At 32.2% G+C, this 27008-nt stretch overlaps 5 protein-coding genes across 7 annotated transcripts; 3 read left to right on the top strand and 2 right to left on the bottom strand.

The window, feature by feature from the left end:
- Nucleotides 1-194: 194 nt before the first annotated feature.
- Nucleotides 195-7603, top strand: LOC127247646 (uncharacterized). The gene is made up of 22 exons (XM_051269597.1): nt 195-335; nt 582-720; nt 820-896; nt 1022-1099; nt 1343-1474; nt 1677-1727; nt 1829-1972; nt 2069-2191; nt 2331-2408; nt 3085-3177; nt 3247-3363; nt 3658-3741; nt 3947-4042; nt 4122-4319; nt 4781-4856; nt 4925-5028; nt 5101-5357; nt 5461-5547; nt 5685-5912; nt 6773-6851; nt 6946-7009; nt 7257-7603. The coding sequence occupies exons 2-22, from the start codon at nt 630-632 to the stop codon at nt 7376-7378; spliced, it is 2379 nt and encodes a 792-aa protein (XP_051125554.1). The 5' UTR covers nt 195-335; nt 582-629; the 3' UTR covers nt 7379-7603.
- Nucleotides 7604-7763: 160 nt separating this feature from the next.
- LOC127247648 (actin-related protein 2/3 complex subunit 5A) lies at nt 7764-9052 on the bottom strand. The gene is made up of 4 exons (XM_051269598.1): nt 8854-9052; nt 8689-8761; nt 8483-8583; nt 7764-8057 (listed from the first exon to the last, which is right to left on the bottom strand). The coding sequence occupies exons 1-4, from the start codon at nt 8940-8942 to the stop codon at nt 7922-7924; spliced, it is 399 nt and encodes a 132-aa protein (XP_051125555.1). The 5' UTR covers nt 8943-9052; the 3' UTR covers nt 7764-7921.
- A 3746-nt stretch (nt 9053-12798) lies between these two features.
- LOC127247450 (uncharacterized) lies at nt 12799-16237 on the top strand. The gene is made up of 9 exons (XM_051269281.1): nt 12799-13104; nt 13696-13783; nt 14043-14156; nt 14401-14483; nt 14824-14938; nt 15360-15451; nt 15658-15723; nt 15840-15933; nt 16005-16237. Exons 1-9 carry the CDS (start codon nt 12860-12862, stop codon nt 16116-16118), a joined length of 1011 nt encoding a protein of 336 aa, XP_051125238.1. The 5' UTR covers nt 12799-12859; the 3' UTR covers nt 16119-16237.
- A 4036-nt stretch (nt 16238-20273) lies between these two features.
- Nucleotides 20274-21658, top strand: LOC127247451 (uncharacterized). Of its 2 annotated transcripts, XM_051269283.1 has the most exons (3): nt 20274-20978; nt 21090-21179; nt 21258-21658. In XM_051269283.1, the coding sequence occupies exons 1-3, from the start codon at nt 20622-20624 to the stop codon at nt 21315-21317; spliced, it is 507 nt and encodes a 168-aa protein (XP_051125240.1). In that variant the 5' UTR covers nt 20274-20621; the 3' UTR covers nt 21318-21658. The 2 variants fall into 2 exon arrangements, with proteins under 2 accessions (XP_051125240.1, XP_051125239.1); XM_051269282.1 differs by having other exon boundaries at nt 21090-21658.
- A 224-nt stretch (nt 21659-21882) lies between these two features.
- Nucleotides 21883-26400, bottom strand: LOC127247449 (electron transfer flavoprotein subunit alpha, mitochondrial). 2 transcript variants are annotated; one of them, XM_051269278.1, is made up of 9 exons: nt 26240-26400; nt 25815-25997; nt 25089-25300; nt 24815-24978; nt 24623-24727; nt 24223-24384; nt 24027-24079; nt 23600-23740; nt 21883-22968 (listed from the first exon to the last, which is right to left on the bottom strand). In XM_051269278.1, the coding sequence occupies exons 1-9, from the start codon at nt 26309-26311 to the stop codon at nt 22891-22893; spliced, it is 1170 nt and encodes a 389-aa protein (XP_051125235.1). In that variant the 5' UTR covers nt 26312-26400; the 3' UTR covers nt 21883-22890. The 2 variants fall into 2 exon arrangements, with proteins under 2 accessions (XP_051125235.1, XP_051125237.1); XM_051269280.1 differs by lacking the exon at nt 24623-24727.
- Nucleotides 26401-27008: the final 608 nt, after the last annotated feature.

The raw sequence follows: 27008 nt of genomic DNA, 5'->3' as shown, positions 1-27008 counted from the left end.
TTTCAAAATATAAACTTCCTAAAATAATTATCTAAACAAAACTTAAAGATCAATATTGATTTTTTTTCTAATTATATGTATTAAAAAAGAATTTAATCAATATTCAGGGGGAAATAGTCTGGATCATATATATAATTTTCAACCCATTAAGAAGTGGGTGGGTACAACAAATATACTGAGGCCCGCTTCAATCTTTTTTTTTTTTTGATCCAAACCTAATTCACTTCCAATAACCAATTCTTGACTAGACAGGCATCCTCCTCCTCCTCCTCCGCCCCCTTCACTTCCCGCTGCTTCCGCTGGCTTCGTCTTCATCTTTTCCGACGAGTTCTGTGGTAAGTTCATTATTTCGATTACCTTTCAAGAATATGCTGTAATTTTGATTGTTGTTTTCCTAATCCAATGAAAAATATATTTCGATGAATATTTGTTCTATTTTTTTTTTTTTTTAATTTTTTTGCAATTTATACCGATTTACACCCAAAATTGATTTGATTAGTTTGTTTGTAATTATTTCTCGTTCCCCCTGTTCTACTGAATCCGAAGGTTGTATATTAGTAACTGAATTTGGTACTGGATAGGTTTCTTATACAAGCAGCAGCAGCACGACTTGAAATAGCCAGTGAAGCATGGCAGGAGCCAAGGTTCAGTTGAACAAGGCGCACAAAACGAGATTTGCTTCCAAGTCTTCACGCAATGTTCACAAAGTTTCTTCTAAAGGTTTGTTACGTCCTTTGATATCTTATTATACAGTAAGGTTTGAATGTGATTGACCATACTTATATCTTCATTGTATCTGTGACGCAACGTTTCTATCAGATAAAATCAGGAAAACAAAATCTGAATGCAATGCAACCAAAGGGGCCAAGGCCATTCGGCTTCAACGCAACAAAATGGTGTCTTTCTTTTTTTAGCTTACGAACTTAATTATTTGTTACATTCTTTTATCTTGATTTAGTGGTTGTGCGATTCTTCTCGATCCAAACGTATACTGATTTGGATTTGGTACTCAACTTTATAGCTGAGAGAACAAAAGAAAGCTGCACTTTTAAAAGACAAGAGAGCATTATCAGGGCCATCTAGCCCTCCACGTGTTATTGTAAGTTCTTTCTTTTTTCAGGGGAAAATAAACAGATATATATATATATGCTGCATGTTATGTGTCAAAGCTCACACATTAGATGTCCGTAATCCAAATTCGTTGCACACATGTATTCATCCGATAACCATTTAACATGTCGATTATAAATATAAGATGGTTATTGCATATATACACAGGGTACAAAAAATTGGGGTACAATGAATTTGATATGGTTTAACTTACATTATTTGCATTCCGTAGGTACTTTTCGGCCTTTCTTCATCCGTGAACTTAAACTCTCTCGAAGAGGACATCTTGTCATTGTTGTCCGGAGGGGGAAACAGTTCTTGTTTTCCAGCTATTGCATCATCAGAGTTCAAGCTTAGAGCCACGGTAAATTCTCTTGGAATCTAGATGTTTCTATCTCACATGGTTTTGAAACACTAGTTTTTATGTACTATATTAGTACCATTATTAATTTTGGTTACTTGAAAGCATCAGATGTGGTAAATCATGAGCTTTCTGTTTAATTTCATTATAAACCAGATGAAAGGTCAATTTTGACAATTCTGAAACTTGATATTATCTATAACAGGTACTGAAAGCACCTCATGGTGATTTATTGACATGCATGGAGATGGCAAAGGTACATTTAGTTCTTTTTTGGGGTGAACTGCTCTTTGTAATGCTTTTGTTTAGTCTACTGATACAATCTCCATTTGGTGCTATGAAAAATGCTCCTTATAGGTTGCTGATTTGATTGCATTCGTAGCATCTCCGAATTCCTTAAATGAAGTGGAAGATGGTGGTGATTTTATTGATTCTTTTGGAGCACAATGTCTTTCTGTATTTAGAACTTTGGGCCTTCCAAGCACCACAGTTCTAATTCGTGTAAGTAATCTTTCACATGCATCTTTTGTTTGCATGTTTGCAACTTTCTCGTAGAAGTTGGATAATTTATGTTGATAATCTGGGATATTCCTTCAGGATCTACCTGATGACACGAAAAGAAGGCATGAACTAAAGAAGATGTGCACCTCTGTGCTTGCTTCTGAATTTCCAGAAGATTGTAAATTTTATCCCGCTGATAAAAAGGAGGAACTGCACAAGGTGAATTCATATCCTGGGATTGGTCATACCTTTGTCAACTCAAAATGTCATCACACTATTTATTGTCCATCATAATCCATTTTTATCTGTTATCATCTGACAATTTAAGATATTTTGTTTTCATCTTTTTTGAACACAGTTCATGTGGCTTTTCAAGGAACAAAGGCTTGCAATTCCTCATTGGCGCAGCCAACGATCTTACATGATGTCCCAAAAGGTATAACACAGAATTTGAGGTTTCTTTTTGACATTTTATGTATTTTCTAATTCTAAGTAGCATACAAAATTTTGTTTGAGGTGATGCAATTGTTCTCACTCAGAAACTAGCAGTGACGATGTTATTTTAACCTTATAAATGCACTACCCACAAATATGAAGGAATGAGAGGGCAAATCATGCCTATCACTTGATATAATTTTCTGCATTTCCTAGTTAACATTTACATGTTATTTTCTCTACATGCTTGTTGTAATGACTCTTGCATCTTAGTTGCTGTACTTCCACATCCAATACCAAACACATTTATTGCATGATATTGGTGCAAATTGTTAAATTAACTCTCCAAATCTAGATGTATGTGTTTGAATTGCTTGTTGCTCTCTTCCAGTGTTGATAAGTTGAAATAAGAGTACTCATTTTGTTGATGTTAGGATAAGGCCATATGATTTGCATTGTTCTTGGTGGACAACCTCAATTAGATTAGAATGTCACACGTGTCTAAATTTTGTCTAGTGCTGCATGTGTGGTTCTTTGATGATCATTGCTGGAGATATCACATCAAATCACTCGATAGCATTGATGATTCATCTGAAATTATACATCAAACTATGCATGAAAAGTCTGATAAATGTGGGAATTTTTATTCTCATGTATTAACCTTCAACATGATACAGGTTGATGTGGTTGCTGACAGTTGTAGTCCTGAAAGATGCACTCTTGTTCTTACTGGTTATGTACGCACACACGGACTCTCCGTAAATCAGCTGGTGAAGACTTCTGCCTTTGTAATGAATGTACCAATGAATCTGTTCTATATCTGAATGCTTCTCCATCAGGTACATGTTTCTGGGGCAGGGGATTTCCAGTTGTCCAAAATTGAACTTCTCAAGGATCCATGTGCCCTAAATGTAAGAAAAGGGGAAGAGTCCATGGACTCTGAGGATGAAATACAGGTATTATAACACCCTATTCCATGAGGTATTTTGTCAATTGGGGTTTAGGGAGCATGCTACTACTTAGCCTTCTATTTGTAGCCAATTTGCCTTTGCATTTTGGCTGGCAGTTTCCAATCATTGTAGTCAAGGCCTGATAAATTAGCTGAAATCTCTTTTGGTGGAGTTGGTTCATTGTTAGTCTATTTTATCATTTTATATGACAAGCCTTAGATGATTCTTTCATGCTTCATCTAGCTATGACTTACTATTATCTTCTATTCATTCTTCAATCCTTTTTTTCACATGTCGCAGGTTCTGAGGTGCATTATCCCCGATCCAATGAAGCAAGAGCTTTTAGTTGCTGAAAATATTCCAGATCCTTTGGCAGGAGAACAGGTTGTTTATTGGATTCTGTGTTATATTTGGATTTTCAGCTCTTATAAGATACTTGGTTCCTATATTTTTCCATTATGTACAACTTTTCAGCTCTCCAATACATTTTGTGCTATAGATATAGTTGCTCAAAGGTAGCACCCCCGCAACCCCCCCCCCCCCCCCCCACACACACACGCACTAATTATTGTCTCACTACTTGATTCAGACATGGCCTACAGAGGCAGAAATGGCTGAAGCTGAAAAAAATCGTGAGGAAAAGGTGAAGAACAAAAGGCTTCCTAAAGATGTATCCGAATACCAGGTTGGACATTTTTCCCAGTCTTTAAGTTGCTTGTTTTCCTTCTGAGATTTTTCACCTCTGATTGTTGAATGTTTTGCAGGCTGCATGGATTTTGGATGATTCTGATGTCGATGATTCTGATAGCGATGGAATTGAAGATGATGGTATGGCTATGGATGTTGGGCAGAGCGACAATCTAGACCAAAAGCTCCGGAATGGCTTTGGCTTTGATGATGATCAGGCTTCCCTAAATCTTCGAGATTCAGATGAAGAAACCGAAGCTGATTCTGTAATGATGGTAGGTAATTCTAATGGTAAATGATAATATTGTCAATCCGCTCAAGCAATATATATATATACTATATAGTATTCCACATTGAAAAACAGATCGTATTTCTGCATTGGTGAACCAAGAAGTCGCTTGGATCCAAGCATGATCGTTCTTAGATATGCTATATTCCCTGGATCATTCTAGTGGCTTTCATCTATATGTTCAATAGTCCCGGAATGCTTTGGGTCCCATTTTGTTAAATGCTTCTATGCATTTTGGATATATTTTGGACGCCATATCATTTTCTCAAAGACAATTTCCTATTTAGGAATGAAGGCTAGGCTACAATAAAACTAATTGAAATTGACCTTTCTTCCTGAAATAAGGGGATTGTGGTGTTAGAATTATAGAAATGTATTGATTTTTTCCAATTTTCTACACAAGGTCCCTTTATACATTGAGTGTCAACAAGTAAGTTTTGTGTACAGGAAGGCGACAACCTAACCAATGAGCAGATAGCAGACCAGATTAGAAAAATCAAAGAAGCACATGCTGAAGATGAGGGTAAGTATCTTGGTGTTGATATTCCTTCTTTCCAATTGAAGTTTTAACTTACGTCTGGTACAATTCAGAATTTCCCGATGAAGTGGATACACCTTTGGACGTCCCTGCTCGAAAGCGATTTGCAAAGTATAGAGGTCTTAAGTCTTTCCGAACTTCATCTTGGGACCCCAAAGTATGTTATTATCTTAGATCGAAGGAACTGCCCTGCTTGTGAATCCTGTTTGACTAATTTATGATTTTGTAGGAATCTTTGCCTCCTGAATATTCTAGGATTTTTGCCTTCGAAAATTATACAAGAACACAAAAGCATGTTCTTACAAAAGCTTGTGATATGGAGCAAGAGCTAGAGCACGGCATACCAGCTGGCTCATATGCAAGGCTTTATATCAAGGACATAAGGCATGAGCTTGCATCCAAGCTATGCATGTTGGCGAACAGGATGCCAGTAGTGGCCTCTGGTCTTTTACAGCATGAGTCTAAAGTATCTGTTCTCCATTTTAGGTAACTTTTTTTGCACCCACTTTCTTGTTTGATTGACTTCTTCAATACTCAAGTTGATATATATATACATATTTAATAATGTCCAACTTATATGGGTCTGTAGCATTAAGAAGCATGATTCGTATGATGCTCCTATAAAAGCTAAGGAAGAGTTCATATTTCATGTTGGCTTCCGGCAGTTTATATCAAGGTAACTTTCTTCTTATCTTATCTTTCAGAAAAAAATAGGAAAAGAAAATATATGTATATATATGAAGAGAGGGAGAGAGAGAGAAAGAAAGAAGAAAGCTATGCACTTAACCATCTGAACTTTGCTTGACTACACAGGCCAATTTTTTCTTCTGATAGTATCGATTCAAACAAGCACAAAATGGAGAGATTTCTTCACGCAGGCCGTTTTTCTATTGCTTCAATTTTTGCTCCAATATCTTTTACTTCCCTTCCATTAATTGCCTTGAAGAGCCAAGAAGGTGCTTCTCCTGCTGTTGCTGCTGTTGGTTCATTAAGAAGTGTAGATGCTGATAGGATTATTCTCAAGAAAATTATCTTAACTGGGTAAGAATAATCAAAGTTTATCAATATCTCATGATGTGTTCTAATGATGGCTGTGTCCCTGTGAAATATATCTTTCATGTTGTTGATAGGTTTTATCTCTCTCTCAATTCGTTCCACAATAAATTCTTTTACAGATGTGTTTTCTTTTATTTTTTTTAATGTTTTTTTCATAAATGACGAAAAAAATCTATTTCCAAGACATTCTTTTTTCTAACTTGATATGTTTTACCTTTTCTTTTTAACAAGGCATACCCAGAGTAGTTATTGTTGGACGAAACCTCACTTAGTTTCCTACTGAAATTGCTTCACTTTCTACCTATTCAATGCAATTATTTAACTTTTTGTATATCCCAGTATATACTTTGAGCTTATCTTTAAACATTAAGTCAGAGGATCATCATATATTGAGATTAGTTTTACATGCTATAAGTTGGGTTATGTGCACAAAATATACTCTAGTCTGAGTTAGGGTTAGGGTGCTCTTAAGCCCTGCCTATTTGGAAATTTTGTTGATAATTATTGCGACGTTATTCTGTTATTGTTCTATATGTGCTAAAGCATGCAACAATGCATACAAAGAGCCTTCACTTTATTGTGTGCTGTGTGCTATTTATGTATATGCTTCATGTACATGATTTTGAATTTGCTGGTTTCTGTACTTTCTTTTGAGTTAAGCATGCTTCTTCCATTTCTGGGATGCAACATACTCTTATTAATGTCTGGAAAATCCATATTAATTCCTTTTGCCATTATCATTTGTTTTTAGTTACTGCAATTGATGGTTGAAATATAGCCATAGAATGAAATTTTTCTACTGAACTTGGTATATCAACTCACTAAATATGACATGTCTATTGCAGTTATCCACAGCGTGTGTCCAAATCAAAGTCTACTGTGAGGTACATGTTTCATAATCCAGAGGATGTGAAATGGTTCAAGGTAGGATTGCACCTTAATGGATGAATTGAACTTATTACTTGCCAATCCATCTCTTTCAATTCCCCTTATTGTTATTTTGTGTTATCAATTGCAGCCTGCCGAACTCTGGACAAAATGCGGTCGTCGTGGTCGCATCAAAGAGCCTGTAGGAACACATGGTATGTCAAATCCCCTGATTAACTTTTTGGCTAGATTTATCATTTATTCCATGGGGCATGGACTACAAAAGTCCCCCTGTTTTATGTTTTGTTTATGTAGTCTGTACTTGACAATTTTTACCTGTTCTAGTTTTTACATAATTCCCTTTTAACAATTTCTACTATGTGTTCTAGAGCTTAGAACTACATATTCATCACCACTGTCCAAACAAACATTGAGTAAACTTGTGTTGTCATTGTGTGCCAGGTGCTATGAAGTGCATATTTAATGGTGTTCTCCAGCAACACGACACTGTATGCATGAGCTTGTACAAGCGCGCATATCCAAAGTGGCCCGAGGAATGGTTTCCACTAGAGCAAGAAGCTTAATTTTCTTGAATAGTGGACACGAATTTGCAGCATACAGAAGAAGGCAGTTCAATGTGAAATGGGAATGAATTGTTGGTAATCCTACTATAAATTTTGTTAGTGACAAGAGTTGAAGGATCAGTAAAAGTTATTATCGTTAGGCAGGCGGATCATAAGTTAGTTTTGTTGTATATTAGATGCATATACTTCTAATTTGTTATATGAAAAAAAATGCATTATTTCTTACATTTGCTTCCTCGGAGCAATCCATTGATTTTTGTTATGAAAGGACCAGAGAGTTGTGCAAAAACATTTGCTTTTTGTTATATTTTATACCTGAATTTGGATTGCAAACACTTGGGTAGTTTTACTTTTATATGGTGAAAATACTAATCTTATTGCATGGTGAAGAAATGTAGGCTTATTATTTGATTACACGGTGCCATTACTTGTTTCAAATTTGGCAGGCAGCAATGCACAAGTTTGTGATTGACATTGAAAATAAAAGACCATAATAAAATGTTAAAACAGGACATAAATCTCATCTCAACTGGGATTCCATGACTAAACAGTGTTAACTTTGTCTGCCAGTGTTCTTAATATACACCCTAAACCAGCTCTCTCTGTCAGCTTCTCATGGATTCTTAAACACTGATCACATGTGGGACGATCTCCGGTCGATAGCCCTCTATACAAGTACCTACCAAAATTGTCACAATAGAATAAAAAAATGTCGATAGAAACTTAAAAAATAAACCGTCTTCGAGAAATAAGAACTTTATGGCCTACACTACACTACACTACATTTGGTATGTTAAATTTATGATCAAGCTATATGGATTGATCTGATCTGATCTTACCCTTATGCCTCAGGTTGGTCAAAAAATGACAACCAAAGAAAAATTCAAACAGAATTTAGTTTTGCAAGATATTATATCTCTTGTAACCACAATAAAATCCATCAAACCCCAACTACAAGGCAATCAAGAATCAAACAAAGACTGCATTTGTTTTTGGATCAAGACATCATCTATTCCAATGCTTTTCTTGAAAGTTCTAAACCAAAATGTAACCAAAAATCAATAATAATGATAATAGTAATGGCAATAATACAGTAACACTTACTTCATTAGGACATCATAGTACTCGGAATCAAGGGACGACATCAAACTATCCACATCTTTAATAGCCATTATCGCTCTGTGCACCACAATCCAGTTTGCAGACTGTCTCCCAAAACATATTACAAAAACATAAAACTCAATCAATGCCTAATTCATAAAAACCCTAGAATCGCCAAAAACAAAAAATGACAATAATTACACACAAACCTTACAGCGCTCGTCTTCAGTGCGAGGTGGGGAACCTTCCAGAGCCGTCTTGAGAGCCTCCACTGGTTTGTGCCTGAAATCCAAAGCAAAGCAGAGCAGAGCGATCAATCGAGGGAGGGGATGATGACGAAATGGTGTGGATCGACCGGCCATCATTTTACTTACTGTTTGAGCAGACTCTCGATCTTGCGGGATTTGTGCTCGATTCTGGTAAATATCGCTTCTGCATTCTCGGCCTCCACGAAATCTGCCATTTCCGATTCGATTTCGGTGGTTCTTTCTTCTCGCTGATTTTGGGGACGTTCGAAATGGCCGGGGAATGAAATGTTTCAATCTTTGCGAACGTCCCCTTTGGGTTTTTTTGGTTTTTTTTTTAAAGTATTAAATTAAAATACAGAAAACAAATTTACAAAATATATTTAAAACTTACAATCATAATACAACTTATAATAAAATTTATAAGGTAAAATTTTTTTAATTGTGTTGCCTATGTATTTATTTATTTTTTAAAAATATTAAACTAAAATACAGCAAAAATTTTTACAAAATAGTATAAATTAAAAATTACAATCATAATACAATTTATAATAAAATTTATAAGGTAAAAATTTTTAAATTGTGTTGCCTATGTATATACTTCAAATAATTAATTATCACTTTCGGTCGTACTTTGAACTTCATCGCTTGAGTTTGTGTTAATTGGTTCGTGTTGTGTTCGGTCTTTGGCCTTCACCCAATCGGCAAACAAGTAATGATTTTCTAATTGTTCAGCGGTCAATTTAGAATATTTTGTATTCGATATATTTTCATACATACTAAATGTTTCGTCGATTGAAATATTTGACACAGGACATGCAAATATATCTCTTGCAATTAAGAATATGATAGGATAAGTGGATGCTTTCTTCGACCACCATTTTATAATATCAAACTTATCTAATTCAAAGTCGTCATATTCAAACGAAGATGTTAGATAATTTTCAAGTTCTTGATATGGATTTAAATTTGTTCGATTTTTTAATTTGACATCATAAAAATTACAATAACGTAAAAGTTGGGATGGTAAACGCAAACTGCCCCAAATAATATAACCATGTTTACTATTAGTATCTTGGCTTCCGGTACTACTATAACTTATATCACGGTCATATTGAATTTTATACTCTTTAAAAATATGCATTAAAACTTGTTTAATTTTAAATATAATTAAATTAGATTGAGGAATGTCGTCATCTTTTTCGGAAAATAATGAATATTGTTAATAATTCTTCTAAGCCATCTAGTTTTACTCTAGGATCAAATACTTTAGCAAGTAAAAATATATTAGGAATATGTAAAAAATATTTTAACCATTTAATTTTTATTAAAACAATTGCATTTTGTAACAAAGAATATGAAGTATGTCCATTTAAAATCAGTGCAATTTTAACACAATGATCTACGGCTATACTAGAAGTAGGATAATAAATATAAGATAATTCATTAACAACATCATTAAATACTTGTAAAATATCGCATAAATTTGAATATAAATCCCATCGTGGATTCAGTGTAAAACCACATTCTTTTGCTTCTTGTGAATAAAAATCACACAATGCATTTTTATATTTATAAGATTTACGCAACATTTTATAAATTGAAATCCATTAAATTGAGCTATTAAATGAAAATTTTTCTAGCATAATGTTATTTTTTTTACAATATTTTTTCCACCGTTTGCATGTCTTATTAAATAAGAAATAACTTGTTTATAGGATAAATATAATTTTGTAAACAAGAAATACCATCTTCAGCACATAGAGTTAAAATACTACAAATATATCTAATATAAAAAATTTTACCACTAATTGATGGTCGACAAATTTGAATTAAGGATTCTAAACTAGTCGTGTTAGTACTTACATTACCAAATGAAATAGAAAATTTTTTTTGTAACTAAATTATATTCTTTCAAAATCGAATTTATTCCGTGCAAAATATTATATGTTGAATGTTCTACATCAAACTCTCTAAATGCAATTAATCGTCTTTGTAAAATCCAAGAATCATCGATCCAATTACATGCAATGCTTATATAACAATGTTCTCGACAAGGATCTCTCCAAATATCCGAACATATTGAAACCTTATTCTTCAAATTAGAAAATATATTAATCAGTTCAACTTTCCATTCAACAACCATTTTATCAATATCCCGAATACGTGTAGAACGCCAAATTCTTTTGGCCGAAGGATGGTAAGAATTAGTAATCCATTTTTCAAAACACAAATCATTTGCACATACAAATTTAGCGAATTCTTTCCTAGCAATCATATCATTATATATATTTAAATAAAATTGTAGAATTATTTACCTTGTAATCAGAAGAATTATTTTGTGGAGCCATACCTAAAGAAACAGTCTTCACTTTTACACTGGAGCTAGAAGATGAGCCCTGTGACATATTTTTTTATTTTTAAATAAGAAATAAATAAATTTATATGAGAAAGCAAATTTATAAAAATAAAAAAAAAAAGAAATGCCAAGAGAGAAATGAGAGCAGCTTTGAGAATTTAGAGAGCAAATTTCAGAGTTTGGTGTGAAAATTACATCAAATGAGCCCAGGTATTTGTAGAAAATTAAATATAACGGTCACTAAACCGCCGGTTTGGTTCAAACCGCCGGTTTAAAGGCGTAATTAAATCTTGTCCATCCAGTTTTAACGGCTACTAAATCCTATCCATTCATTTTAATCATTATAATAATTATAAAACCGGCGGTTCGCAACCGGCGGTTTAAAACCTTTTCTGCAAGTCTATAGACAGGCCATATTTTAAATTCTTAGAATAATGTGTTTATTTGCTAGATTTTAGTTATTAATCTTATTTTGTAGAATAAAATTTTGTATTGAAATAATTATAAAATTTAATATAAATATATATTGATTTAGTAGATTTATATCTAAATTTATCTTATTCATGGATTAGATTACTTAAATTTAATTCTATCGAATCTGTTTTGTATTGCCTCTCTTTATTTTGATAATCAATAATATAATCTCATTGTTTTCTCCCAACATTTCTAAAATTTTAATAATATAATAAATTAAACATAAATGTATTTGATAATATTTTTGAAAAAGTTAAAATTGAAATAGTACAACTATGATAAAAATTTCAAAGTAAATATAAATAGATAAATAAAATATGTACTTTATAGCTAATGAACTTTAGTTTAATGATAGTATATTATAATATTATTTTTTTACTATTTTTGTCCGTTACATATAATTTATCATTCTTTTTTTGAAATATAATGATATATTTTAATTATATTTTAAAGTTTATAATTTATAATTTTTTTTAATTTTAATTAAATTATTTAGTTATTTTAATTTCAATTTATAATTATTTTTATTATACAATAATTATTTTTATTAATAAATTTTTTAATTATTTATTAATTATATTTTCTAGTGTCTACCTATACACTTTTCCTAGGACCGATGAAGTAATACCTAAAACTTCATATCCCACCTAAAGTGGACAAATTAGCTGAAAATGAGCTAGTACCAATAATATTTTATTAAATTAAAACTTATTTATTTATCTTTTTCTTCAATTAATAAATATTTTTATTTATTTTTAAAAATTTTTATATAAAATTAATTTGTGGTAATAATAAATAAATAAATATATATTTTTATTTACTTATATTATATAAAATTTTTTAAATAGCAATAACATGCTTAAAAAAATAATAAAATATTACTACCTCCGTGTCTGGTTGGAGTTTTGATCACTGTAGAATGTATTAAGATAACTAATTAGTTTAACTAAAATTAAAAAAATTAAATTAAAAAATTTAAAAGAAAATTAAAATGGATAATCATTTTAAAGAAAAAAGGAAAGTAACGTGGGACGGACATAATAAGTGGAATATAATTTATTATGAATAACTTAATTGCATACTTTATTTATAATTAATATGAATTAATTTATAAACAATATTTAAATATTTATTTATAGAGTAAAAAAAATGGTTAATTAAATTGATTAATACTATAAATGTCTTAAACATTTTTGCAGTATTTTCCGAAAATTACATCCAACAAAAGTCTGAAACTATTATTTTATTATATCTGCTGCAGCTTCAGCTTCAGGAACGAAGATTGTTCAGTGGCTGGCTGAGATGGTTTCCTCAACATTTTTGAGCCCGGCGACTTGCTTGGCCTCCATTCCGCGACTGCCCTCCACCGCCACTTTCTCCGCATCTCTCCCTTCGCTATGTCCTGGTCGAACATCACACTTGGGTCTCATCTCCACTTCAAGGATGCGCGCCAAGTTCGAGAAATTCCAGGGCCCTGAAAATCCGGAAGAAGACAACACACAACAAGCTTCAATTGAGCAAGTCGAGCAAGCTCAAGAGGATGACAGGTGTTGCTGCAGCTGTGTTTATTTTGAGGATTGTTATTACTTTTGTTCGCCTAAATTGTCCGTCTGTCTGTTGCTGTGATTGTGAATTTTGTTCTTAGAACCAAATATGGTTAAATTCGTGGCTTAGATACATTGAAAAACAATCAATAGGATTATAGCTTCGTTTTGCTTTCAGAAATTTATCATGAAAATTTGTGAATTCTGCATAGCTTTTTTGGCGATATGATCAGTCTCAATGTTCCCAATCTTAACTTGATTACATGCGGCAGATTATCAATTGATTGGAATTTCATCTTGTCGCCATGATCACTTAGCTTTTCTAGTTTCAGAATCAGAGCGGATTTCGTGGCTCAATTTTGGGGTCCGTACAGGAAACAGGCAAATTTTATTAGTTCATACGAGCTAATGACATAAACTTACTATGGCCTTTTTGGCTAGTCATAACTGTATCATCAATTTCCAAAATGCATTTCGGCGATGCTACTTTAGTTGAAATTAGTTGCCTTTTATTTTGATTCATTTCATGGCTTCATCCCTCTGCACCTGAGACCTATGCAAGTATTTCTTAATTTCATTCCTTTTATATTTCAGTTGCTTGCCTTCTGATTTGGAAGGTGCCGTTCGACAGTCGGGGCAAGCAAGTGCACAGTTTGTTTCCTCTGGAGGGATGAGAGCTATAGTATGTATATGTAAATCTGTACTTACTGTGCTGTTTAAGTGTGTTCCATTTGATTTATGAATTGTGAAACGATGACTTTGATGATAATAAACTTTCATAGGGGGAATAAAGAAGATAAAAGGAATAGAATAACTTTCTCATGATCATGAATGATTGCTGTTTGCTGGTTATAAATTTATGTGTTACTACGATAGTGTTTAAGTGGGAATTTCAGTGATGGTGCAATATTTATTATCATTTTAATCTTCTTTTCCTGTAGGTTGAGTTATTAATTCCTCAGCTGCAATTCCTTGATGACGAAGGAGCACAAGTGGAGCTCTGGGAGCTATCGAAGATATTCTTGGATACACTTATTGAAGAAACAGGAAGTCAGGTTGGTTTGTGGTATTTCTAGAATTATAACTATAGCCAATTCATATATTGCTATTCTTATATATATATTGTGGATATATTGAATTCATTTCATCTCTGCCAAAAATTTAATTGATGCACAAAACATATAGGTTGCAAAAAACATACTTTAGCCCAGCATAAATCTTTTATATTAGTTGGATGGATGCAGCTTTGGCCCTCGTTTATTTTCGGTTGATGAGATGTAAGACATTTTTTGGATATAGAGAGTTAAAGCCATATTTCCAGATGCTGGAGCTGCTGCACTACTAAAATATCAGTGGAAAGACGCCGCATTTGGATTCGCTAGGTAGATATTAAATCAGAAAAGTTCTATTTTTATTTTTTAATATCTGTAATTACTGTATATGCAACTCCTTTTGGCATTTGAATCCGTCTGTTTTATATTCCATGACTTCAAATGTATAGCAAAAGTACTTTGTATGAAGATCATACAATACGATCCATTATGTGAAAATACTTTCTTGTTATGGTTTTTTTTAACTCTTCACATTGAATGAAGAAAGCCATTGCTCTCATTATATAAACAAGTCTAGGAGTTTTCAATCCGAATATGAGGTGCAACATTAATTTACTATTCTTTTTTTTATGGTCTTTTATATCATACAATTGCCAGTTTATTTATGCAGTTTGGGGGACCGAAAGCCTGTAACTAATGAAGATGAGATTGTTGTGATGGTGGTTCCTGATTATCAGATGCTTGGGTTTGTCGAAAAGATTGCTTCTAGTCTCTCATACGATTCGGTATTGGCGTAATCTCTTTTATAACATATATTTTCAAATTGCAATAGAATCACCTAGTACATAGAACTACCAACACAGGTTCAAATGGTTTGGGTTTCAGAAGAAATGTATCATTTTGAAATGTAGGAATGAAATAAGAAAGTTTTGATTTATGTAATGCTGCGTTTTACCTTGTTCATAAATGAAATTTCGAGCCAAAGTCTTAATTTGTTAAATAATTCTTATCACTCTTTGATCTACCCTATCCATTATCATTGTGTTAAACTCGAATTTTTAGTATGAGATGTCTATCTTTTTACAAGTTATTTGGAATACAGGGTAGCTTAATGTAATTTGTTTGCATTGCACTCGATTCGTGGAATGCTTGTTCATTGGAAAATATTTGCTTTTGGTTCTAACTAAATTCCATAAATATAATTAGCCTAGGCCTCTTATCATGTGGAACCCACGGCTAATTAGCGAGGATGTTGGAGTTGGCATCAATGTCCGTAGACTACGGCGTGATTTCTTAAGGTACTTTTCTGAAGGTTCCATTGTTCCAGATTAGAAATAATTACATGACACTTCAAGCTTGATTCATTCCATCTCTATTGTTCAAAGAATTCTAGGAACTAAAGCCTCGATTTTTTCATGAATCTGTGAGCATTAAATATATATACCATGAAACGAGCTGCTTTGAGTCTTAACTATTTTCTGACACGATTGTTTTTAACTCACAGCACATTCACAGTTGTCTACTCAATGAAACCTCTTCCCACCGGCGCCGTGTTCAGATGTTACCCTGGGTAAGTAAAGTTCATCTAGCTAGTTTTTACACTAAAATAATTACGATTTCCTTGTTTGCTTTTGACGAATTTTCCAAGTGTGTAATGTAAGCCTTGGGAATATATTCTCACATCAGATTATGGAAGGTCTTTTACGACGACAGCGAGCGACCCAACAGGTATCTGCTTGCCAGGGAACTCATACGTCGTCCTGACATTGAAGACCTCGAGGTCAGTGTAAGAAACAGCATCTAGATTGTTTGTGTTAGAAAGGTTGATTATTGTTGTTCTTGGTTTGTTAGATAATTTTTGGTGATCAAGACAAGATGTCGCCGGAGAAGGGGCCGTCTTTGTTTGATCAAGCAGCCGGCATCTTCTCGTCCATAAATCGCTTCATGAAAGTGATTTCCAGATAAGTCTCCTCACCATTTTGTCACTCTCTTGCTATCATTTTAATTTGGTTTGAACACAAACAATCTTTGTTGAATCAAATACCTGTTTGATCATATAGCTGATTTTGACGAGGTTGTCTTTATTATTGGTATTATCCTCTGAATGTTGAGAGAGAGAGAGAGAGAGTAGAAATAATTGGTAGAATGTCAATTGCAAAGACAGTGTGGAAATTGGCAGTTTTGGTACTGTTAACCTCATGAGATGAGAACTACTTTTACCTAATAATTTATACAACTCTCTCTCTCTCTCTCTCTCTCTCTCTCTCTATATATATATATATATATAATATATGTATGTATATATTTGTGTGGTCGAGATCAATGACAAATCTTGTGAAGAAAAGATGGATGGGTGCATGGATGGATGTGGTGTTTGTCCCAATCGAAATGGTGAAAAATTCCTAAAATTAATTCATCCTCATCACAAAGATCCTACATACTTCTTAGTTCTTTAATCATCTATCCATTTTTTTTCATATTTGGTTTATTTCATAACAAAATATTCATTAACGTTACAAATACCCTTCAAATTTAAAATATATTATAGAAATATCATTATTTTTATTAATATACTTTTTATTTTTATTTTTACTGCATCTGAGTATAATACTATTATTTTTAAAATTTTGTGCAAAAAAGCAAATTGATTCAGGTAAGATGGAGTATTATGTTGGAGAATTTTAAATTGGTAGGGTAAAAAAAAATAATGGGTATCCGATTGTGTTTTAGATTCACTTTTATTTCAACCCTACATTTGGTATTACAAAAAACAACTTTGTAGGAATAATTTGTAATCTTTTTATTTTGACAGCAAAAATAAATATTTTTAATTGAATGTGATTTTTTACGAAATTGGTACAGTTCTTCGATGAGATGTGACTTTTCAAGAATTGACACAATTCATTTGGTTATTTTTCTTAGACGAGAAATTAATTTATGCAGAAAATTGATATTTGTTCATAAGTAGGTATAGAATTCATCACGATTAAATTTCACTAAAATTATTAACATATTGTACATAATTATAATTAAGTTTATTTGTAATTCTTAAAAATATTACTAAAAAAAATGCAACGTATGTCTATAATAATAAAAATCAATCAAAATATCCAAAATTATAGATAAATAAATATTAAACAAGCACATTTTAAATTGTGACCATCCATTAATTTATGCATACCCTTTTACTTTTCGCAATATAGACTTTCTCAATATAATAAATGAAAAACATTTTGAATAAACCTCAAATTACAAGTTTGGTTGTTGATCAAATTGAGTGGTAATTTTTTATTTTTATTTTTTTTACATCAATAGAATTATGTTTTGTTTTAATTCAGAGTTTCTAAACTTTGAAAATTTAGAAAAAAATAAAATAATAATAATAATAATAAAGGACTTGAATCTTTATTAGAGAGAGATTGATTTGATTGGTTGAAATAATAGAGAATAGAAACAATTTCAAATAAATGATTGGATGAATTCAAATATCCCACACGTGTTTTTGATAACTACGTTTCTCCAACTGCTAAAATAAATATGTTGTGTATCATTAAATTCTTTGAAGTTTGGCTAAAAATTCATTTATTTTTTTTTTTTTTTTCGCTATCCCGGCCGAACTTAACAGCCTGCAAACTAGGCCCGACGGAAAAATCAAGTGACATGAGGCATCGAGGGTTTGAACCCATAACTTCATAATCACAAGTCCTGCACAAAAAAAAGAAAAAAAAAATCTTTTCTTTTTAAAACAAAAATAAATTCATTCAATTTTAATTAAACTACATCTAGCTATGACATTTTCTTTTCTTTTTAAAACAAAAATAAATTTATGCATTCTTTCATTTTCATTTTCACATCATTACCACGACTATTCTAATCTTTTAAAAAATGGTAAAAATTTTCGTTTAAAATACTATTATATTCAATGTATTCAAAGCACATTTTCACTTAAATAATTTGAAATCCAAAATACTAAAACAACCTAAAGTAAAAAAAAAAAAAAAAAAAAAAAAAAAAAAAAAAACTACAAGCCTTCCATTATCCTTGTTAATTCATTGAGGCAATTTTCTCGTATTTAGCTTCTTTTTAATTTTTATAATGTTATGCTTTTTGAATTTAGATATATAATTTTGTACTTATAATTTATTTAATTTCTTCGTTAACAAATGTTATGAAATCTCGGGCTCTGCTATGTATGACGATTTAAAAAAAAAAATTATAATGTAACATTACATTCCTTGTAAAAATGTACAATTTTTCTATACAAACTTCTAACAATTATTGAAATTTATAGAAATGTGCAGTTTATAACCAATTTAGAATTATGTGACCCTAATTAATTCAATTCATCTAAAAAAAGTTAGTAAATCTTATAGAATTATACATTTGATTTAAATATTAGACCTGAATTTTTTGTGAATTGAACTTTAATAATATATATATATATATATAATTTGTCAAAAATGGTCATTCCACATATTAAAAAGATTGACATATGTTAGTGATTTAACATTTACAATAAAGATAGTCAAAAAAAACAAAAAAAGGACAGAAGAATACTGTAGGCTAAACAAATTTAATATTTTAATATATATATATATATATATACATTTCTTTTTTTTTTTTTTTTAAGATATATTTCATTTTTTATCAATATATATATTGAGTGGAGTTGATGAGCTCTAGCTTGTTCCAATCAATTTGGGAAAAAGTTCAATAAATATCTTACTTGACATTCAAATTTATTGTGAGCTGAATTTAGATTTGATTTAGTAAATAACCATTAACATAACAATATTTAAAAAAAACAACAATGCAAAATTACTTTATATTTTGTGTGGTTTATATTTATATTATAAAAATTGAATATAAATTTTAAAAAATCTAATATTTTAAAGATGAAAAATAAATAAATAAAAAAAAAATACTATGATAAGTAATTTTATATTATATTTGTGTTGCCTCTTCGATGTGTTTCTGTCCATATTTATTATAAGTTCACAAAATTTGAATATGTACTGCCTCATGTTGTCTCCTTTTAAATAAGCTAACAGTAATAATAATTCATGCAGATGCAGATTTCAATTTGTGGGAGTCACACACAATGTTTGTCTTTTTGTCTCTTCCAAATTTAATATATTAATTTTTATTGGTGGGTTTGGTGCAGTTTATTTTATTTTATTTTATTCTACCATATAAATATATATATATATATAATTATAACAATAAGTAAACAAATATAGATAATGAGTACCAATTTATTCATTAGTTAATAATTAATTTTGTAATTAAGTCAAATGCCCAAACCATGTCTTGGTTCCTTTATTAACAATTTTTAAAAACCTGAAGCTGTACGAATTAAGAACTAATTATTAATTATGTTTAATTTATCTAATATTTATTCATGTATAGATTTAAAATTCATATCATATTATTACATTGTTTTTAAAAGGAGGGAGAAGGTAAAAACACTGATCAGGTAATAAAAAGAGAAAGTTACTGTATTTAGTTAGCTTCGGGTATCAAAAGATTGTCTGTCCCAAAAATACAAGATAATTATTGACAGTACAAACACATCCTTATTGCATTGCCAATAATGAAAATAGGAACTTTCCCACTCAAATTTCATCATCTAAAATATAAATAAACAAAATTAAATTATTAAAAAAACTTCACCTTTGTTTAAAATTTGTATAAATATATATATATATATAGGATAATATTCATAATTTCATCAAGCATTAAAAACTTCTATTAAAATGGCCGGCAAATTCATAAAATAATTAGCTATAGAATCTCAAAAACAAGCCTTATACATTAACCAAAAGAAAAAAAAAAAAAAAAATGATATAAGGGAAATAATCAATGATTAGAGAAATCAGGACAATAAGTATAATATATATATCAAGAGAGAGAGAGAAAGAGAGAGAGAGAGAGAGAGCAGTACATGTAACAGGTGTGGCCGATGACACCAGCAGCAACCTCAGCTCTTCAACGTTATTCTGAATATTAATTTATATAACCCAAAAAAAAATTTGTCAGAAGCCATTGAAGGGCAACAAAGATTTAGCAAATCTGTGGTGTTGATATTCTAATATAATTATCGAAAGGTCAAACCTTTATTCTTCTCTTCTGTTAATTAGCAGTTAGTCAGCACAGCACACCACAACTCACCAACCAGGCCTCATCATCACTTGCCCCCACATCATACATCCTCCACACTGCATATATATATCTATATACTTCTCTTCCTGTAAACAATCTTGCTTTCTGCCTGTGTGTGTGTGTGAGAGAAAATATATATATGTATGTATATATACACAATACCCCATATCTTGTTCTTCACACATAGCTTTTTCAGCTAGCTTCAGTCAACTGATCATCTCTGTGTATTCCCTGATCATTATTTGTGTTTAAGTTCTTGTGCAGGTGTGGTGGAATAGTGATATATATATATATATATATATAGATATGGAGAATGATGGTGCAGAGTGTGGTCCTGAAGAGAGCAGCTGGACTTTTTACATTGAGGGTTTCATGTGTGAGAACAATGGTGGTTGTTTGTCTTCTGAATTGGAGGAGAGCCCTTCTCTTGTGTCTGATGCAGCTTCTTCTGCAGTCAAGATTAATTATAAGAACAATCACTTGATCACTACTGCTGCCAATGATTGCTGTAATTATAATCAGGTAGGGTTTTCAGCCGCCAAGAAATTAGATGATCATCATCACTTCACTGCTTATAATAATAAGAAGCATAAGAACAAAGTCATACCTCCAGTGGACTATGATTTGGAGGACACTGCAAGTTCTCCTGTAAACAGTCCAAAGGTAATTAATTCATCAGACTCACACCTCCAATCATTACAGTTACTATTGTTGTTATCAATTTATATATATGCATAGATATATAATTTTCCATTTTTCTTTGATCTTTTGCAGGTTTCATACATGACTAATCAGTTCATGAGACAGAAACAGAAGACTAACAAGGAGTATCCTGCAGATCATCATCATCATCATCTTAATCAGGTGAAGAAGAAGCTAATAAGAATAATTTCTAAGCAAAAAATTATTAATTCCGAGGTTGTAATAATTAATGTTGATCAGGTGAAGAGGAATATTTTTGGCAAGGAAGGAGGGCTATATGGTGGTGAAAGGAATTCCTAATCACTACAATTACACTACACAGACATGAAGAAATTAAAAGGGCCAGCTCATGTGCTTATGAATTAGGGCTGCTCAACATCACTTTCTTGAGTCTTCTCATTCCATAATCATGCTTATCTATGTATCTAATTTACCTGCTCTTCTGGTAAAACTCCATGCTCATCATATTCTTACACCATCACAAAGAAAGTAAAAAAAATAAAAATAAACTTTCTTGATGTCAGTCAGCATTGTTCATTCTTGCAGATATCTGCAATGACAGACAGAAATGTAATAAGTATGTTAAGTTTCCTCAATTCAATGTGTGTGTTAATGAATAAAAAGGGGAACTAAGTAGACTACATTCTTGAAGAATTTTCAGTTTAGAAATTTGCCTAATTATTGCCAAGATAGCAAAGAAGTGTGTGGATAGTTTAGCTACTGTTTTAGATAGATGGTAGGCTAGTTAGTATATGTAGATTCCTTTGTCTTCCTATCCTATCCTGTCATGTCCTGACCACCAGAATGATATATTAACATCTGTCTGTCCTGACAGCAGAATGATATATCAGCATTTTGGGAGTGGATGCATGATGCAATTGCACAACAGCTATCTATCTTTCTATCTATTTATCTACTATCTATGTTGATGACTGTGATGTGAGATATGAGAGTGATCTTGATTAAATTATTACAAAGCTAATGGTGATAGGGACAAATTGTGACTGAGGGAGTGAGCATATATGAATGTGCCCACCCATTAACTCTGTTGAAACTAGACCCACCCTTATTCTTCTTTTCTCTTATAAATAATAAAAGAATAATAATAAATAAAAAAAAAAACCTGTTTGACCTTGATCATTTGCTGATCAGATCAAAGTTGACATACAAAGCTTCTTCCTGGCTGACTTTATTATAATTTTGTATATACTTGCAGCCATTGCTTTTCAGTTTTTCCACAGATACACACACATATATATACCTTCTGTATATACATATGTGTGTGTGTGTGTTATGGTGTCTCTGGACATGAAAATAGGTTCTGTTGCAGCACATTGTTCCACCTAATTCTTCACTTAAATATTGGTTTTCTTTGCTCATTAAGTAGTCTAGTCCTACTCCAACAACTACAAACAGCTGCATAGGCATTTTTATTAGCAGGTAATTGTTTATTTAGTTGGATTAACATGAATATCAATTAATTAAGTAATTCTAAAGAATTATAATAAGGTGGTCACCTTATTCTTAAGTTCAATGAATTTGGATCCTCTAATCCATCCTAAAATGTTATTCAACACTTGTTTTATAGGGAGAAATACTAAATCATTATTTATATCTCAATACATACAAGAACACCTTGACCACATAAAATTGTAGAAAAAGGCAGTTGACAACCTTATGGATCATAGTCATACACTTGGTGAATCCATATATTTGAATAAATTGGCCATCATCATGAGTCACATTTGTAGACACATCAATTAAGCGAGGTCAACTATGAAAGAATATTGGTTATAATGACTTATTTGCAGTAATTAAATTATTTAACTTTAATGTTCCCAGAATTTCGAGTAATAGAAAAGAAACCATCCATCTACTTCTTATCAGGGAGTTTCTGTAACAGTTCTGGTATGATCTCAAAAAGGTCTCCCACAAGCCCATAGTCAGCAACCTGCAGCAATTCAAGCATAGTGTTATATATGAACAGCACGGCTCAACTATGTTAGATCAAATATGTTTGTCATTGAGCAGGCATAAAAATCATTAAAATAAAACGAACAAGCTAGTTCGACTTCAGAAAGCCCAGGGATGCACATGGAGGAGTCCAAAATTGATAAGGTTCATCTTTAATACAATGTCGTAGCACTGTAGTTTTTACTGTATGTCCATATCAGGGTCATTTTTAACCTTTTTTCCTTTTTATTTGCAAATAATGAATTCATGGCTGGAAATTTCACCCCCATTGCAAACATTCCCATTTCCCAAGTAATGCATTTAACAAGTGATGAAGCAGAGACAGATAACAGGGATTTTAATATTTTATTTTACAATTATATGAACAGATAAAAATGAATCAATTTTCTCTTTTGGTTTCCAGATAAAAGTTTTGCGGCTATTTACCACTAAATTCTTGTATCCAATTCAAACAATCCCAAGCAAAAGTTGTTCTGGGAAAATTTATTGCTGTATAGATTAGTGAATATATACACCACAGCAATATCACCTTTTTTATGCTATTGATTGTGCCCTTTGGATTAGAAACAGCAGCAGAAGCAGAATAAAAGGGAGAATTTGATCAGTACCTGAAAAATTGGTGCGTCTGCATCTTTATTTACAGCAACAATGACCTTAGAATCTCTTATTCCTGCTAGGTGTTGAATAGCGCCAGAAACACCAAATGCCATGTATAGTTCAGGGGCAACAATTTTTCCAGTTTGGCCAACCTGGTAGTATAACAGAGCCGGATCAACCAGACATGCCAACTTAAAAATTATAACTAAACAATCATCTGCACCTCTGTGTCAGTTAGGAATCATGGGTGTACATGATTTATTGGGATTTAACTCATAGTTTCAAATCTTAAATAATATAAATTTCCTTGATAATGTCCAGAATCAATTCTCCATATAAACATCTTTCCATAAAAACACCATGTGTATTGTTCTCTAAGCAATGTGTATCAGAATACATTATATGAGAAAAACCATTTTAAATTATTCAATGCTTTACCTGTAGGTCATTTGGTACATATCCAGCATCAACAGCAGCCCGAGTGGCTCCAACTACAAGAAATAAGAAACACTTCCCTAAGCTAAAATGCAAAATAAAACAATGATCTTGAAAGAGAGCTTAGCAACACAAAAGGGGGATGTTTAAAATGTATTTCAGCATTAAATTGATATGCAACTGATTTTGGAAGAAAAACCTGCGGCGCCAAGTTTCTCAGCAAGCTTCTCTATCATCTTGAAATTTTCTGCACTTTTTAATGCTCGTCCTCCAGTAACCACAACACGTGCGCTTCCAAGATCTGGGCGTTCTGTGTCTTGGGAAGACTGAGTTATGTACTTCGATTTACCCAATGCATTGTCTGGAAAATATTAAAGTCACAGGTCAAATCCTAATAATGATGAATTACATTTAACATCTGCCAAATCCATAGTAGAGCCAAGGGCAAAGTCAGTTAATAGGGATTTACATAATTTCTCATTTATTAATATTTTCAACTTGACAATTTCATTATTGGGTGAAACCTCTAGCAGATGGTTTGAAATTGATTCTAAGTTGTGTAGTACTAATGCGAAGTAGGATTGCAGCAGCTCAGTAACTATCGTAGGTAGAGTCAGAGAAGACCACCGGGGCTAGAATCCGGTGTTGGCTGGAATTGGAACACAGGAACTCATCTCTCTGATACCATATTATGACCAACTCACCTAAAAGATTAAGTTGATAGGGATACATTATGTTGTTTTTATTAAATTTCATCAACAAACAATATGTATGAAAGGCATCAGTCAAACCTTCACCAAAATTTGAAACATCAACCATATCAATCGATGCAGCAGTAGGCTTCAGTTGAGTTGTTGCTTGCCCCAACGGAAATGAGGTAGACCTAATGGTCAACATGCAAGGGTATGAACCAGTGTAACGGACTGTACTAAGAGCATTACCAGCATATATTGGCCTGCCAGGTTTATGTAGGAAGAAAGCAAATTAAGTATTTTTCCATAATGTGAGAAACTAATTTTCCATGTTTTCTACAAGAACTACTTCCTGAGTACCTACTTACTGTACCTGATAAAAAGATTAGATCCAGTGATCTCAATGACATCAGTTATAGGAGAAACATCTAAAAGGGCAGCTGCACGAGGGAGAATGTTTTTCCCAAAGGAACCTGATCCGGAAATTATGTGCGAGTAGCTGCCATTTTGTTGCACCATGTGCACTAGTTTGGCCCATGCTTCAGCCAGAGGATGTGTAAATTTATCTGAATCAGCAAGAAGCACCTGCACAACAACTAACCAAGAGAATTAGATACTACACTGAGTGAAGCTAACTGCACCTTATATAATTGCTAAAGAGTTACCATGATGAACATCACTGTTGGTTCCAAATCTGGTACACAACTACCCAGTTGAAGAAAAAAAATTACACTATCATTCAAATTTTTGGTGATTTGATATTTATTCTCTCCTCAATTATCCATCAACATCTATTTTAAATTCAAGACACTGTATACATAAACATTGCATATAATATTTATTTTACAATCTACAACATTGTATCAATAGCTTGTTTTCTCATTTGAAACATTACATCCAAAAACCTAATTTATATTAAAATTTTCAATTCAAAGCCCTGTAAAAAAATAATAACAACTGAACAACAAAACAAACACTCCCTCATTATTCTTTTTATTAAGCATTCGTGCCTAATATATCTATTACATAGAGCCACAATGTAAAAACGCGAATCGATACTAAAAGCAGCAAAATACATCGAAACACATATAAAAATTACCCGAGAAATTGAAGGATGACAAGAAGCAGCGTGATTAGCAGCTTCTTGTACGGAAGGGCCTGATCCCGCGAGCAACAAAGATACAGAATTATCCTCGCCCAAATATTTTGCAGCCTCCACCGCACTCAACGATGAAGCCTTAACACAGCCTGCTTCATGCTCGGCCAAAACCAATGTGCTGAGCTGTACAAACAACAAAGGAAGTCATCCCTTAGACGTCTTTCCAAATCCATTCACCGCAACGCCGCATCCAATTCTTAGTCTCTAACACAAAAATTATAGAAACGAAACACGGCCAAGAGCCGCCTCGAGTCTAGCGCGCGCCCAGACCCAGCGCTTCCATGGATTACCAAAATGATTGATCTGTCACCAAACCCCACATAGTTCAAAATTTTGTAAATGAAGCAAAAAGAATACTAGCTTACAGATCGAGATCGAGAGCAGGAAGCAAGGATTAATCGATTACGTAGAGCTCCGAGCAGTGAACGAATTGCCATGTTTTGATTTTCCGCCCTTTTTCAGAATCCCGTTCATTCCCTCTTATTATATTGGCCCTACTGCCTACACTACACTGCACAGCCTACTCTATAACCAATGACTCGCAAAAACGGCGTCGTGTCGTCTTTAATGTCTATCTATTTTTATTTATTTATTTTCTTAATGTCTATCTAACTTTTGCTTACTTGCCTTGCCACGTCTTCAAAGATGAGACTAACCCTATTATCAGATAATCCGATCAACTTTCCTTACTTATTTTTATTATTTTTGATAATATATGGACGTATTACTTTTATATTTTTTCGTGCTAGTAAAGATGAATATATTGTGTCTCTTGGAATTATTAATTTATTTTTATTTTTATTTTTTTAACTTTAAAGTATAACTGAGAAAAATAAATAGCAAGACACCAACATTTAAATATGGACCCGAAAAATTTATTGGGCCGGTCAGGTACAATTCAATTGAAAACCCATACCGAGTTTGGGCCCATGAAATTGGGGCTGTATTAATTTAGCCCGATTTATTAAAATATATAAAAAAATATATTGTTAAAATATATTAATAAATTATACTATAATACGATTAAAATTAATTATATATATTTAATGTAAAAACTCAACGGCCCTACATATGTTTAGTGGAGAGGAAATTATTAATAAGAATTTTCTTTACTTTTAATTATCATTATACAAG

The sequence above is a fragment of the Andrographis paniculata genome, unplaced genomic scaffold (genome assembly GCF_009805555.1).
Source record: "Andrographis paniculata isolate CXL003 unplaced genomic scaffold, ASM980555v1 Contig32END, whole genome shotgun sequence".
NCBI lineage: Eukaryota > Viridiplantae > Streptophyta > Magnoliopsida > Lamiales > Acanthaceae > Andrographis > Andrographis paniculata.
The sequence above is the reverse complement of the archived record's forward strand: the minus strand, read 5'-3'. Positions and strand labels throughout refer to the sequence as shown.